Consider the following 14,799-nt stretch of genomic DNA (forward strand, 5'->3'; position numbering starts at 1 on the left):
TGGGAGATCTGTCAATCTTGAAGAAATTTACCAGTAATCCTCCCTCCCCACTTTGCCACATTGATACTTGTATATACACTGGTATATATTTTTTACATTTTGTAAAAAGGCTAAAAAAAAATGCATGTTATTAATTATTATCAACATTTCAGAGTCATTCAAGGTTCAAAATGCGTGCCGAAGATTTAAAAAATGCATGCATTTTGGCAAGTCTGCTTTGGCTTACTTTTATACTTTTGTGACAGTTTAAGGTCTCCTCTTATGCAAAATGGACTCTTCAATGGACTCTTTAATGATTGTCACAGTAATATGTGTCCATAGAGACTGTTTAAGAGCACCAAATGCGAGAAAAATCTATCATCTCCCTCACTTGTTTGTGGCACTTTAGAGAGAAAAGGCATGCCAACGCTCGCTTTTCAAGATGCAGCTTCTCATGACATAAAAAAAAAAATAAATCGTCAGACATGATATCCAGTCCTAGCTAGATGAGCTAGCCCCGTATGTATATGCCCACCACTTCACAGAGGATAGTTTTGCAGAAAATTTTAAAAACAGGCTTCGCTACACATCTTAAAATAGAGCCTGCCTATGCCGTCGGGCAGCTACATACGCAGGAGCTGTAAGTTTATGTTTTTCTTCAGCAACTAGGCTAACCTAGGATTAAGTTGCTGTAAAAATGCAAGTAAGGTTAGCACTATAGCTCATATAGCTATGCTAGTGCTGCTAACGTTTGTGCCCTCGTGCCCCACATTGTTTTATATGATATATGGCATCTACGACGTTGGGAAAAAGTGCGGTTACTGTGCATATATTTACGCTTGCATTTCAAAGTGCCTGTACAGTAAATGTAATTAACAATTTATGTAATTCATCAGTATCTTATGGGAAAAATGGATTGGAAATTGGGGGCTGAACAGCCTCCTGGAATGGATTGTGCTTGACTTCCCAGGGTCCAGTGTACTTTTTTTATTGAACATTTGATATTTTCTACAAAATGTGCTCAAGATGTTTTCTTCTCTCATTGACAAAAAGTCAATCATTTAAAAAAGTTAACTCTAAATTCAAACCAGAAAAAAGAATGGTTGGAAGTAATCACTCGTCCTGTCCAGTGTCTATAAATATAAACAATATCGGACCAGCTTTTTGCCATCAGGCTGCAGTGAATGTTTGTTGCCACAGAAGTGTCCCCCATCAGAGAGAAGAGAGGAGGTGGGCGGGATAGTTTTAAAAAGGCAGCATCTCTGCACCCGTTGAGTTAGTGAAGACCATAGTACCTTTGTGCTTGTCCCGTTTATGCCTTAGTGCCTGAAGGGGTCTTATTCTGGCTAGGGCCTGCTCACGCTGGTTCATTAAAATGGTACCGGGGAAAACAATGGGGCCTGAGAGAGAAAGAAACTTTCACATGCATGCACAATGCTCACAAATCAATGGGAAACAACACAGGATAATCATAATAATACCAGGCTACCACCACCACAATGCACGGAGAGGATGATAAAAAAGCAAAAAAGCATGGGGGAAGTCACCAAGGCACAACACGCAAGCTTAAGCGCAGCACCTTAAAGATATGGAAGATATGGAATGAATGTGTTGTGTTTGATGTTCATGTCACTGCCACCTCCTCCTCACTCTCCCTAACCCTAATCCTCCATCAACTCCCTACAAATATTCAACAAGCGCTGTTGGGGGGGGTACGACCTAGTGTTGGAGCCACACTGAAAAGGAAAAAAAAAATTGCATAAAAAAAAAAATCATAGCTTTTATTCTTACAAAATTCAGACTTAAATATCATACAGTTTGATGAATATTAAATGTAATTTAAATGTTAGAAAAAGTTAGAACTTTTCCCTCCGTCAGTTTATTAAGAGACTTTCTGCAGAGCTGTTGGAAACACTAATTTCTCTTGGAGATAAATAAAGTATGTATGCATGTATGTATGTTTGCATTTATCTCGCTATCTAACTGGTATTATTTCAAATGTATCCCAGTAAAATAACAAACGTATTCCTGTAAAATTATTATTACCATATTTTGCAATATTTTGACATTATTCCTTTAATATTCGAACTTGATTCTCGTAAAAGTACAAGTTAATTCTTGTAATATTGGGATTTCAATCTTTTAACATTCCGACTTCAGTCTCACAAAATTACGGGTTTATTGTTGTAAGATTTGGGCTTCAATGTTTTATGTTTTTTTTGTATTCTTGTAATCTTTCAACTTTAATCTTGTAAATTTGCATTTTGGTCGTTGTAATATTACGAGTTTTTGTAAAGCTATTTTTTTGTCAAAATTATGATTTTAGTGTACTAACATTATTGTAATAGTTATATGACTTTATTCTCACAATATTTAAACGTTATTCTTGCATGTATGGCTGAAATAATAATAATAATAATAATAATTATTATTATTATTATTATTATTATTATTATTATATGACTTGAATCTCTATATATCATTTTTTCAGTATGGCGCCTTGTTGCAATAGTTTTGATGGCGGGCCAAGCAATTGTCCTGTGTGGGCATATGAATTAAAACCAGCAGGATCCACTTTATGAACTGTAACAGGTCTCACATGCCTCTAACCAGCCCAGAATGGGCAAATATCATCCTAACGTGAACCGTGGTCCCCATCTGTCTAGACCAGATTCCTACCTCGTCCCTCCTCCAGCCTGTGTCGGCGGTTGATCCTTTGCCGTTTCTCCTCCTGACGGATCTGAATGTGCTCCTCGATGTTCACTCCTGGAGGGGGAGGGACAGGCACAGCTGATAACAAAAACAAAAGGGAGGGTGGTGCAGCAGGCAGGCAGGCCAGACAGATGCAGGTGGGGGGAAGAGGAGGAGCAAAACAAGACAAGACACACATCAATGAATGAATGACGATGGAGAGACAAGCAGTGACTCAGCACAACATGATAACAAACATACAGTAGATGACACAGGCACGTGGAATGCAGCATAACAGCAAAAGGCATAGAGCAAAGGCAGCTGCTTAGACATAAAATAAACAGTGTTCAAAGAATGTACACTTCCTTCTGTTGTCTTACAGATGCATGTATATTAACCATGCTGATGATATCTGTGTGCTCAAAATGTGCAAATACTACAAATGCTCTGATGATACCCTTGGCGTTTATGTAGCTAAACCACAATGAGGACAGGGGGTTCATTGGAAGCAGGTGGGAGCTGGAGAGAGGCTGTTATTTCTGAAATGATATATAACAATTTTATGTTTTAACTAGGGATGCCCCAATCCGATCTTCAGGATCGGGATCGGCTGCCGATCCGCTGTATTTTGAATATCGGATAATATCGGCTGCCGCCACAAGATCGGGACGATCAGGTTGCCGTATGTTTGTAACTCTGGGCCACGCTCCAACATGGTAGGTGCTGTAATGCGCATCAAAGCTGGTTGCCACTCGACTCCCGCCACCCGCAAGAAGAAGAAAACGCTCAATCGTGGCAGAATCTGATCACAAACACTTCTAAACATGTCGAAACAGAGGCGAAAAACCTTGGAAAATCCTCTGTTACGAAGCGTGATTGGAAGCTAGCGGGGTTAGCTTAGTTTCGCAGAGCGTAGTGCAGCTGTGTGTGTGTGTGTGTGCGTGTGCGACTCAGGCTGGTTGAGTATATTTCCACCGTGTTGTGTTTTACCGCTTTAATATAAGGACCATTTTACATTCCCCACTGACGACGTGCAGGGTCTGAGTGGAAAAAAGACGAAAGGCACGTTTATTCTTGCACCCAACTCGTATCAACCGTCAATTGCCATTCTCAACACACATTCGGCCTTCAAAATAAAAGCACTCTTTGTCACATTCGTCTAATTGTGTAAACAAAATAAGGGTGTCATAATATCTTACATTAATAATGCGATCAGAATTGCATCTGTGACTACATCTTCCTTAATCACAAGCACGGGCATTACAGTTTGTTGAAGATTTTATAGCAATATGTGCTGAGGCTGACATAAGATATGCCTTTATTAGTCCCACAGGGGAAATTTCATCCCATTAGAAAAGTTAGCCAAGCTACATTCATTTCTGAATTACTGGACAAAATGGGCCAATGATGTATTGCATCAATAAATGTAAGGATTTTTGCATTTCATTCGTGGACATTTTATTCACTAACCCAAATAGCACACACTCTATGCAGGTAAAATATTTGGAAAAGGTAAAAAAACAGAATTCTAAAAAAATTTGGGAAAAAATGAAACAGATTTCTTAGGGCCTAAGAGTTTGTTAAATAAAATGTCATATATTGTAAATCACACCATGTCAAATGATTAGTCCTACCCTAAAGGTATTTTGCAGGCCATTTTTTCCAATTTTATCTTTTATTGGATGGACTTTTATTGGATTAGGGACCTGACTCAGGGGTTTGTTACAAAAGCCAAACAATATTGTTGTTCATGCTGTGTAATAAAAAAGTAAATTCAGCAATACTTTGGTTGCATTATTTTTAATGCCTTAAAGAGCTATTTTCATAACCATATTCAATTCTACAAATTCATGTTTGTAACAAAAGCTTATTATTATTATTTTTTTAAATTAAAAAGACATCGGTACTGGATGGGATCGGATCAGCAAGACTATTAAAAAAGATCGGATCGAAAGCCAAAAAATGTGGATCGGGACATCCATAGTTTTAACTTTATTAATGTAAATGTAGCTCTCTTTGACCCTATATATAGTACATTATACAAAACAGCAGCAACAGAACCAATGTTGTAACAGCAGTAAGGCTCAGCTAGAATACCGCTGATGAGTTCAATGTAAACAATAGTACAGCAAGTGTAACACGCATGAATTTCAGACAGACAGCTGAGTAGCAACATTTTAAAGTGCATGTAGAGGTAGATAAAGCTGTTCAATGCGGACCACTCATGATATTTCACAGGCAACTCCAGCCATCTTGTGACACAGACACAGCTGCCAATGTTTTTTGAACTGGCGCTCATGAATTTCTCAGGTGCGTTGAATAGAGGCGTTAATTGGAGCATTTACGGTAATGCAAGTGATGGTACGGGTGAGAGGAACTCCTTGTGTGAATGATAGGACAAAGTTTAGAGGGATTTTGTACTTACCTAGCAAGAGGTCCAATGGGATCATCTCCTTGACTGCATCAAATATGCCCCTCTGTCTGGCCTCCTGGCCATCCAGCTCCCTGGCACACGCCTTGCAGCATCCACATGCCGAGCACCCGGACTCTCCAGACCCACAGCCACAGATACTAGTGCACAAATGTTTCTTGAAAAGTTTACAAAAATGCACAAGATAACTTGAAAGACACTTGCCCATCTGCGTGTCCTCTTACCCTCCTGGTACTCTGTCAGGCCGTCCACTGCTGACACAGCTGGCGCCGTAGCCCGTGCAATCCCCGCACACGGTGCAAACCATACACTGGTCCAGCTTCCATTTGTGCATGCCGGGTTGACACATCATGCTCTTCTCTTCTTTCTCCTCCAGCTCATCCTCCAGGTCTTCGTCCATGGCTGTGGCCATGTTTTCCACGCCAAACGCTGCAAACGCACACACCAATGATGCAAGAAAGTTTTAAAATGTTTAATGCCATGTTTCCACCAAGCGGTATGGTTCACTTTGCCAGGGTAGGGTGTTTCCACTTGACATTGACAGCATACAAACCAATTAGTTCTACAAAAAGCAGGTATTTCAATCCTCCTCCTATCCCAATTCACCATTTTCTTCCCATTTAATTCATTACAGTGTAACATGAAAGAACAAGGATGCTCTGTCTAGCTCCACCCCATACAAGCGTCCCAAAGCATACCATTGCAACCACCACCCCTCAACAAAAGGGTACTGAAACATGACAATTTCAGTCGGCTAATTTGGGGAATTAAGATTTGGCATAAAAGGAAATAAAAAATCAAATATATACATTTTAGTAGTATAAGATGTTGACGTTTATAAAATTCCATTATTATCATAATATTCCAAAGTGAATATAAATTCTTTTTTTTTTTTCAGTATTTTGATGTTGAGGTTATTCTAAGAAGTACAGCCTTGGTCTCATAATTCATAATATCATTATATTATTCCAATGTAATATTTTACAATGGGAATTAAAGATGGGCGACAATAAATTGATCATTAGAATTTGGTCTGGACTGTGTAAAATGGATTGTTGATGAATTGCATCTTGAAGCAATTGAGGTAAAGTTGAAATTGGCTGCAGCCAGCATAGCCGCTGTTTATTCAGTCTCAACTAGTTTGCTGTCGCATAAGGAACAAGAGTAACAGCATAATGCTCATCTTCTCAATATGACACTGGCTGGGAAACAGGAGTTCTGAACATGCACAGAGAGATTCTCATTAAAAATAATACTTGATGGTTAATTTCCTCCACGGTTTATCAAGAAAATACATCCCTTATCGGTTCTGTAAAATGTGTACAATACCGAAGCGTACCACTCGGTGATAACAAGGTCTAATGTTTAATGTTTATGTTTGCCCACCTTTGCCTGCCTGGCTCATGGCTCCTGTGTCTCTGCCACACTGGCCCTTGTTGTTCACCCCAAATGTCCACACTTCCCCATTCTTAGTCAGGACACATGTGTGGGCCTTTCCCATGGCAACCTGAGTCACAAAGTGGCCTTTCAGGTCCGTCACCTGACCTGTGGAAAGGAGAGGGTGTTGGAACACTGCAACTTTATGACAACAGCGCGGAGGAAAGTTTTTGTAAAGACATACAAGTGCTGTCGCTGTAAATGGCGTCCTTTCCAAACATGAAGAGCTCGCCATCCTTGGTGATGATGCTGCTGCTGCCGTTGTTGCACGCCGTGTACACTGCTGTCTTGGTCTCTAATTTAATCATCTTCTTGGGCTTGTAGGGTTTGGGCTGCCGGCGGCTTTTAGCTGCAAGTGGTGGGAGGGGTAATGACACATCATCATTTTAATTCAGTTATCTCGTCTCATCTGATTTGTCATGGCGTATAAATGTGAGGATGAAATCTCTCATACTGGACTCTCCGTCCTCTCCTTTGCTCGCCGAGCCGGTGAAGAAGACACTTCCGTCTTCGGCGACCAACAGTGCGTGGGAACCATCATGGCCAACAGAGAACTGAAGGATCTTGGGAGATTTTGTGACAGGAAGTTCCACCCATTTGCCTGCTGAAGGCCCTCCCTGCTTTATACCCAGGCTTTGATACTTTCCTGTGTAGTAGATCTGCAATGACACAATGAAAAGGTTTGTTATTAATAATTTGGTTAAAATTGCTGCACTTAAGTTTTTTATGTGAAGTAATAACAGTTTCATGTCAAAAGCAAGAATAAGCATATTTATATTGGCACAGCTATTTTTTATGCGTATTGTGCAAATGTACCGAAAAAGTAAGAGTATAACATAAATGCAATTCCAAGCATTCAATGAACACCTCTATTCAATTAACCACAGAGTCTCCTATAGTCAGAGTGTGTGGTCTACAAACGCAAGTCTCTCTAATTAGATTTTAAAAATATTGGAATTAACAGCTGTGGCAGTAAGCAACCTCCTGGTGTTTTTTTTTTTTTTTAATTGACACCACAAAATGGCAGTAGCTCCATTCAAAGTATTACGAGTGGTCAGCATCCAGCAGCTGAAAAAAAAAGTGCAATTCATGCGTGTTACACTTGCCGTACTACCTACCATAATCTCATCAGCAGTATTAATGCTGGCAGAGCAGTTTACTCCTTAACTCAATTACAACATTGGTTCTGTTGCTGCTGTGTTGTGCAATATACTTGTAAATCACCATGTATTCAAAGACCTACATTTTCCTTTCCATATTTTCATGCACTCCAAATGATTACTAAAGTTAAAAGAATTACGTTGTCATACATACATCTCCTGTTATTGCCTGATTGTAATTAACACCCAGTCCTCTTTGCTGTTTTGTAAATAAACACCCCGACTACAATCAGAGCATTGATGGTATTTCTTCTGTTAAGGTGTCTTTGCAGATAAGATGAGCGTTAGTAAGACTGTGGGCCTCTATAAGGACAAAAAAATGATCAACATGCAAACTGCCCTCATCTTTTTATCTGACCAAGCCGCACATTGCGCCACACCCGCTGCACAGAAGCAGTAAAACACGCCCTTCGCAACTACATATTTAGCATGGTGTGAGAAGAGCGCTTCTCACACTTAGCCGCTAAAACTACAACCACCATAATAAACATATTGTGAAATGAATACATACCTAAGTTAAGCATAAGTTAAGCATTATTGTCTTTATAAAGGCAGGTTTCTCTAATTAGATTTTGTACATAATGTGGTGAGTTTATATACAGTGCCAGTCAAAATTTTCGAGACACTTGCTCATGCCTTTGAATGAGAAGGTGTGTTCAAATGTTTCACTGGTACTGCCTCAAACTACAATACTGGAGGATATTCCGCTCACCTTCCCGGAAGCAGTCTTCATCAGCGCAAATTCCCTGCCAGCTCCAAGCAATGCCGCCTCCTCATCAAAGCCTGTGCCTGAGGGATCAATAGAGCACATATGGTGTGAAAATACCGTACATATAAAAAAAAAACACTAATGCACATCCAGAGTTACTCACTGATGATGTGCAGATCCTTCTCGAGGTCGAAGAGGGAGATGCCGCAAGCATGTAGACACTTCCTGGCCAGCTTCAGCTGCAGTTCCTGCTGCAGGCTCGGGTCTGAGCTCATGGTGTAGATGCGCACCACAAAACCATCCTGTAAGATGGCAATTGCAAAACACAACATTGATACCTGCTTGTATTTATACTATTATTTAATATTTTAAAAAAACATATTGTATACAGTATATGTCCCCCGCCCCATTTCACAAATAGCAAATAAATGAGAGTAATTGAGACACCCATGAAAACCTAATTTGTTTTACACTAATGAAGCTTGAATTATACTGCTGCATTGAGATGCCACCAAGCGCTACATCGGCTCGCTCCTCCCCCTCCAAACTATAGAATAGATGGAAACTGAGTCAAACTCCCTCTAAAGCGACTAACGGTAGTACGCGGCTCTCCAGGCCGCTGAGTTGTTACGGCTAGCTGTCGGAAAAGGCAAGTTTTGAGGTCAGATTTTAACAAGGTGACTGTAGGAGGTAAGTGCTTCCGTTGTCACACAGGACGCTGCCATCTTGCACTGACGTCACATCATTATGTCATACATGTATACTGTACATTTTATGCTTATTATCATTTATTTATAAATTATTACCAACATATTGTTAAAGCTTGTGACATTAAATTTGGCAAATACTCAAATGCATTGTCACTACCCCTCGTGCTACACAATAGAACAGCTTTCTCTGGATTATAAATGATGGCATTGTAGAAGAGGAGAGCTTTGTACTGCCGGGGAATTAAAAAGCCATGTAATTTAGTTTAAGTCATCATAAAGTAAGACTCTCTACATCAGGGGTGCTCACACTTTTTTAGCCTGCGAGCTACTTTTAAAATGACTAAGTCCCAAAGATCAACCTACTACTATAAATATAGAAAGTATATATATTTATTATATTTATTTAACAAAAAATATGAGTACGTATTTATGTACGTTATACATGTATATCAGGAGTGCACGCAATTTCTCAGAATGCAAGTACAAAATGCAACATGCAAGTCAAAATAAAACATAAATCTATAAAACATATACAAAATGTAACCAGTAAACTCTGAAATTCTATTGTAAATATTCATGATTAGTATTTCATATTCACATTTTCAAAGTTTACAGGTAATCAAAGTAGTTGCTATCATAATTCATTTCAATATGGAAATAAAGATAATTCCACATAATTCCTAAATAGTTGTGTACTAGTGAGTGAGTACTGGTAATAGTCAGTCACATTAGCTATGTAACGTTCATTAGGGCACACAGTTCATGTATTACATCCAGTTAGCATTTGCTATCAAACATTAGTGATATACAAGAATGTAAAATGATGATGCAAAAGGCAACATATTGAAAAGATTTCACCAATGGCCACATGTTCCATTCCATCATGAAATAATAGTTTAAGAAGCAGACGTGCAGAAAACACTGATTTCTGTAGTAGAGTTCATGGCGCCAAGCAAAGCCAGTAAACGATACACTTATTTTCTACATAACTAGCCGCTACAAGTGAACAGATAACTTTAGTTATAGATATAGACATCTTACCGCAGAGTTTGTTCATCCATAATCACAATAATAAAGATGAAAGTTGCAACTTCGTGTGTAGCTTGAAACGCTGCAGGGGAGCAAGCGCGAATCAGGAGGGGAGGTTAATGTCAGCTGACTGATGTCATATGACAACTACAAAGTGACGTTTACGCGATCGATCCAAACTACCTTGGTGATCTACCGGTAGCTCACGATCGACATAATGGCCACCCCTGCTCTACAGGATTCCCAGCTAGGTTAGCATTCTTTACAGATGTAAAGAAACGAGGGCAGCGGTTAACTGTACACTTACATCTTTGCAGGCTGCTATTTGGTTAATGTGTTCTCCGTCCGTGAAGAGTATGTTCTGTCCATCTGAGTGTTGACCTGTGCAGAGAGAGGAAGGTGACTGTCAATACTTGCAATGTATTGCTGAACACATTGATTAAGAATCAAATTCAATATGACCCTAGCTGCCTTAAAGATCTCAGATTGAATAGAATTAAACACACAACGTGCTTCTTGCTGTGAGAATTGCAATAATTAACATTAGTGAAGAATGGAGTCTGATGGAGTGCTGGCAGTAAAAATTCCACAGAAGCAGTGTGCATGGCATAAAATGAACATCATCTCCACACCTGGCATGGTGACCGCCCCTTCAGGTTCCAATGTCTCAGGGTTGATCTTGATGGCCGACATACTGTGGTTACTTGTATCCCGATACAGCAAGTAGCCCTACAGAGACAGGACAAACAAGTCTTGTATTTATGATTTTTGAACACACTGTTGGAGTCCATATGCAGCTTAATAATCAAATCTATTGCATCAAATAGGATGATCTTAAGTCATTGGAGGTCCACCAAGGTTACCTGAGCAAAGCCCAGCCACGATCTCTTCTCTGTTCTATTCCTGATGCGAGACGTGGAGTTGTAAACATGACCCTGAGGGGTAAAAAAAACAAAAACAAACCACAAATCAATCAGCAAACACTAGCCAGCATATGATGATTAAAGGAAAGCTACAGAAACTGAAAGGGGAAACTCTAAGGATCTGAATCGGAATTCAAACTAAACTTTCTGGAAATAATATGTCGATAAAATCGCACAGTATACCATCACAATAATCTATGGATTGAACTAGTGAACTATATTTTGCATGTTCTGGGGGGATTTTGTCATGTTTCTGTGATGCCACAACAGAGGAGTACCAGCCAAAGACAAAATGGAAGTTAGTGTGACGTTGGAAAACGGTATAGGCGAATCTCTGTCCTTGCAGCCCAGTACAATACGGCTAAATTAACCAATATGATAAAAGTTACACCTGTAAGAATATGTGATGCATGACGCTGACTCGCCTTCAGCAATATTCCTCTCCATTTGGCTTTACGTTAACATTCTGTCAAACCTGAGTGCACAATTTCTTGTATTTTCTAAAGTTTTATCATATTGTGGTTAACTTCTTTTTACACACTAGTATGATACTTACAAATTTTTAAATGAACTTGAAAAGTTAACACACTGCCTGTACAATAAATAAAGGTTTGATGGAGACAGTTTGACCCTGTAACGGATTAATCCTTTTAGTTTAGTCGGTGGACTGAAGCGTCACATTAAACACATGGTCTATGTACATACCCTGACAGTGCCGCTGTAGCCGGAGCCCACTTTGTAGACTCCGTCCTTGCAGAGCAAGTAGAGAAATGAGCCGTCGGTCTGCAGGAGGCAGCGCTCATCCTCATCGATGGTGACGCCTTTCAGCACCCATTTGTTCATCAAGGCCGCGCGCTTGATGCCATTCCCGAACCATTCCTGGATTTGGATCTTTCCCACCAAGACGGCCTGCACACTCCTCTGCAGGGCGTTCAGTATTGTGGGCACCTGGGGGGGGGGGGGGGGGGGGGGGACACATTTGTAAAGGTTATATACAGTATTTGACAAAAGTGAGAACACCCCTCACATTTAAAAGCATTTTATTGACTTATGGTAGTCAGTGTACAGCTGTATAGCAGTATAGATTTACTATCCACTGTCCACTAGTCCACACACAGCCATTATTGTCGAAATAGCTGGCATCACAAGTGAGTACACTTCACAACAAACACATTTTGTCGAAAGTGTCAATATTTAATGTGGGCACCATTGTAATCTAGCACCGTCTTAATCCTCTTTGATTCATCAGCAAGCCACTTGTCATCTTGGAGGTGTGTTTGGGCTCCTTATCATCTTGGAAAACTGCCATGCGGCCCAGTAAACCCAAGGGAGGGTATCATTCTCAATGCACAATGTCATAGTACATGTTGGAATTCATGTTTCCCCTCAACGAACCGCAGCTCTGCCAATGCTAGCAGCACTCGTGCAGTCTCCGATCATGATGCTGCCACCACCATGCTTCACTGTAGGCCTATGTTGCGAGCTATTTACACAGTAATGGCTGTGTGTCTTCTATACAGTCGTCCCTCGCTACATTGTGGTTCGAATATTGCTACCTCACTCAAAAATGTATTAATTAATAAATGATTACTATTTCGTGGTTGACTATAGCCCATTATTAGTGAAAAAACATTGAAATACAAGTTATATGTAGTATTCTGGCCACTAGGCGTCAGTACTGACACAAAACATAACACACAAGCATGAAATTTCATTACATTACAGTCACACTGCATGGTATCAGCCATGGCATGTCCGACATGATACAGTGAAAAAAGTTCTCCTATTCCATGTGGAAGCGGTACGTTTTTGGCTTCTTACGTTGTCCTTCTTCCCCACTACATTTGACACCCTTTCTTACATTCAGAATAAATAAATTGGAGGCGAACTACTTAACTTGCTAGAATGCTATGAACTATGGCCATCTCGTGTCCCTGCAGTGATCCTGTAGCCTGCACATTAGCAATGTGGTGTAAACAAGAATAATCGGAGTGTAAAGGTGACTACAGGTGTGTTATTTCATGTCTACATGGCTATAATAATGGTAATATTTAGAAAGTCATCAACATGTTTTCTGGCTCTAACTACAAAAATATTCCATTTATTAATATTGAATCCTACTTCGTGGAAATTCGCTTATCGCGTTCGGGTCTGGAACCAATTAACCGCGATAAACTAGGGATGACTGTGCAGTCGTTCTTCGCCACTTCATGCTTGGAATTTTGCAGCTTCACTCCATCACGGTTTTTCAAAAATATATTAATTAATAAATCATGTTGTTACGTATGCCTAAATTAAGCATTTTCAAGAATAAAAATGGCTAAATGAACTAAAATACAAAAGACTCATTCAAAGATGTTGACATGTAGTATTCTACACTGGTCACCAGGTGTAATGTTACTATAAAGTTGGGTGAGACACAAAAGTGCCAGACTTGATCGCGGAACAACAGGCTTTTATTGCAGGTTTGAAATATTAGGCAAATAATCCTCAATAAAAACAGGGGCTACTGTTGTGGCTGTAACCCACATCAAGATGAAACGCAACTCTGAACCCCCGGTGTCACTTCCTGTCCGCCTGCCACTCAGTTCCCCTAAGGAACACGTTTACAGCAACACAAATGAGCACAAGTCTTATTAATGTCTTAAATGGCTTATTTACTGTTATTATGTCTACTATATTGGGTAATACGAGTGTTAAGGTGACTATCGAGGTCTTATTTAATATCTAGAGGGCTCTAATTAAAAATCATATTGACAAGGTCATAAACGGGTGTTCTATACAGTATTCCATTTATAAATAAGGAATCCCAATTCCTGGAAAAAATGAGGAGTATACCGTCAGTTCCGGTGTATAAGCTGTAACTTTTTTCTTAAACTTTAAACACAGCAACTTATACAGTGGTGCAGCTAATTTAGATCTAAATTCTAATCTCATGACATCTCCTTTACTTCAGAACTACTATTAATTGTTTAAATAATGTGCCACTCGCGAGTCAGTGAGGAAACGGTGGCTCTTTCTTTGCCGGGAGCCAATCACAAACTATCAGTGCACTCACAACGAGCTTGTCAACCCATTGGAAATCGCAGGAGGTCAGTATATGTAACGGTATAACAATACCAGCACGACTCATGATGTCATCTTACAAATAACACTAAACTCATCACACAGCAACTTAACACTCAAAAGGTATGCCTGAGAAATATGCAAACATGTACCAATATGAGTTTTAAAGTTTTCCTTTAATGCACTGCGTCTGAGTAACGCAGTCATCTCCCTCTGGTGGACACAGACACCATTTATAACACCACCCACCATTTTCTGTCCTCCAATGACATGCTTTGCTCAAACGAAATGCATTATGAGAAAACTAAAAAAAAATAAAAACTTTGATTGGCTCCTGTCAAATACAGAGCTGCCTGGTCCCCATGTGCACCACAATATGCCATTTTATGATATGGACATGTGCTGCTTATACATTGGTGCGGCTTATATACCGGAATTTACGATACACACTTTTTTTGAGATACTGAGTAATCTTTAGTGGCATTATGTGATGTTATTCGATGAAGGAAATGAAGCCTCTCACTATAAGATCTGACGTGGACCATGACTTTCTCCTCGTCTCAATGGGCTCAACAACACACTACCACAGCAGTTATCGGATACACCACACACACACACACACACAAATGCACGCACACATGCATACCCACACACACCCACGCTC

The 14,799-nt window shown here is 39.9% G+C and overlaps 1 protein-coding gene across 17 annotated transcripts in view; it reads right to left on the minus strand.

Moving 5' to 3' along the window:
- Window positions 1–14,799, minus strand: part of mycbp2 (MYC binding protein 2) — an 87,873-nt gene that overhangs the window by 52,773 nt on the left and 20,301 nt on the right. For 12 of the 17 annotated variants that reach the window (XM_054786400.1, XM_054786411.1, XM_054786407.1 and 9 more), the window contains exons 6-18: window positions 11,775–12,017; window positions 11,010–11,081; window positions 10,779–10,875; window positions 10,454–10,527; window positions 8,571–8,709; window positions 8,411–8,487; window positions 6,993–7,197; window positions 6,723–6,887; window positions 6,488–6,646; window positions 5,326–5,530; window positions 5,096–5,241; window positions 2,659–2,769; window positions 1,275–1,379 (exon numbers count right to left, since the gene is read on the minus strand). In XM_054786400.1, coding sequence (XP_054642375.1) covers window positions 1,275–1,379; window positions 2,659–2,769; window positions 5,096–5,241; window positions 5,326–5,530; window positions 6,488–6,646; window positions 6,723–6,887; window positions 6,993–7,197; window positions 8,411–8,487; window positions 8,571–8,709; window positions 10,454–10,527; window positions 10,779–10,875; window positions 11,010–11,081; window positions 11,775–12,017 — 1,798 coding nt within the window. The remainder of the gene's footprint in view (window positions 1–1,274; window positions 1,380–2,658; window positions 2,770–5,095; window positions 5,242–5,325; window positions 5,531–6,487; window positions 6,647–6,722; window positions 6,888–6,992; window positions 7,198–8,410; window positions 8,488–8,570; window positions 8,710–10,453; window positions 10,528–10,778; window positions 10,876–11,009; window positions 11,082–11,774; window positions 12,018–14,799) is intronic. The other 5 variants (XM_054786412.1, XM_054786395.1, XM_054786401.1 and 2 more) reach the window with 4 other exon arrangements.

This window comes from Dunckerocampus dactyliophorus, chromosome 9, assembly GCF_027744805.1.
Source record: "Dunckerocampus dactyliophorus isolate RoL2022-P2 chromosome 9, RoL_Ddac_1.1, whole genome shotgun sequence".
Classification (NCBI taxonomy): Eukaryota; Metazoa; Chordata; class Actinopteri; order Syngnathiformes; family Syngnathidae; genus Dunckerocampus; species Dunckerocampus dactyliophorus.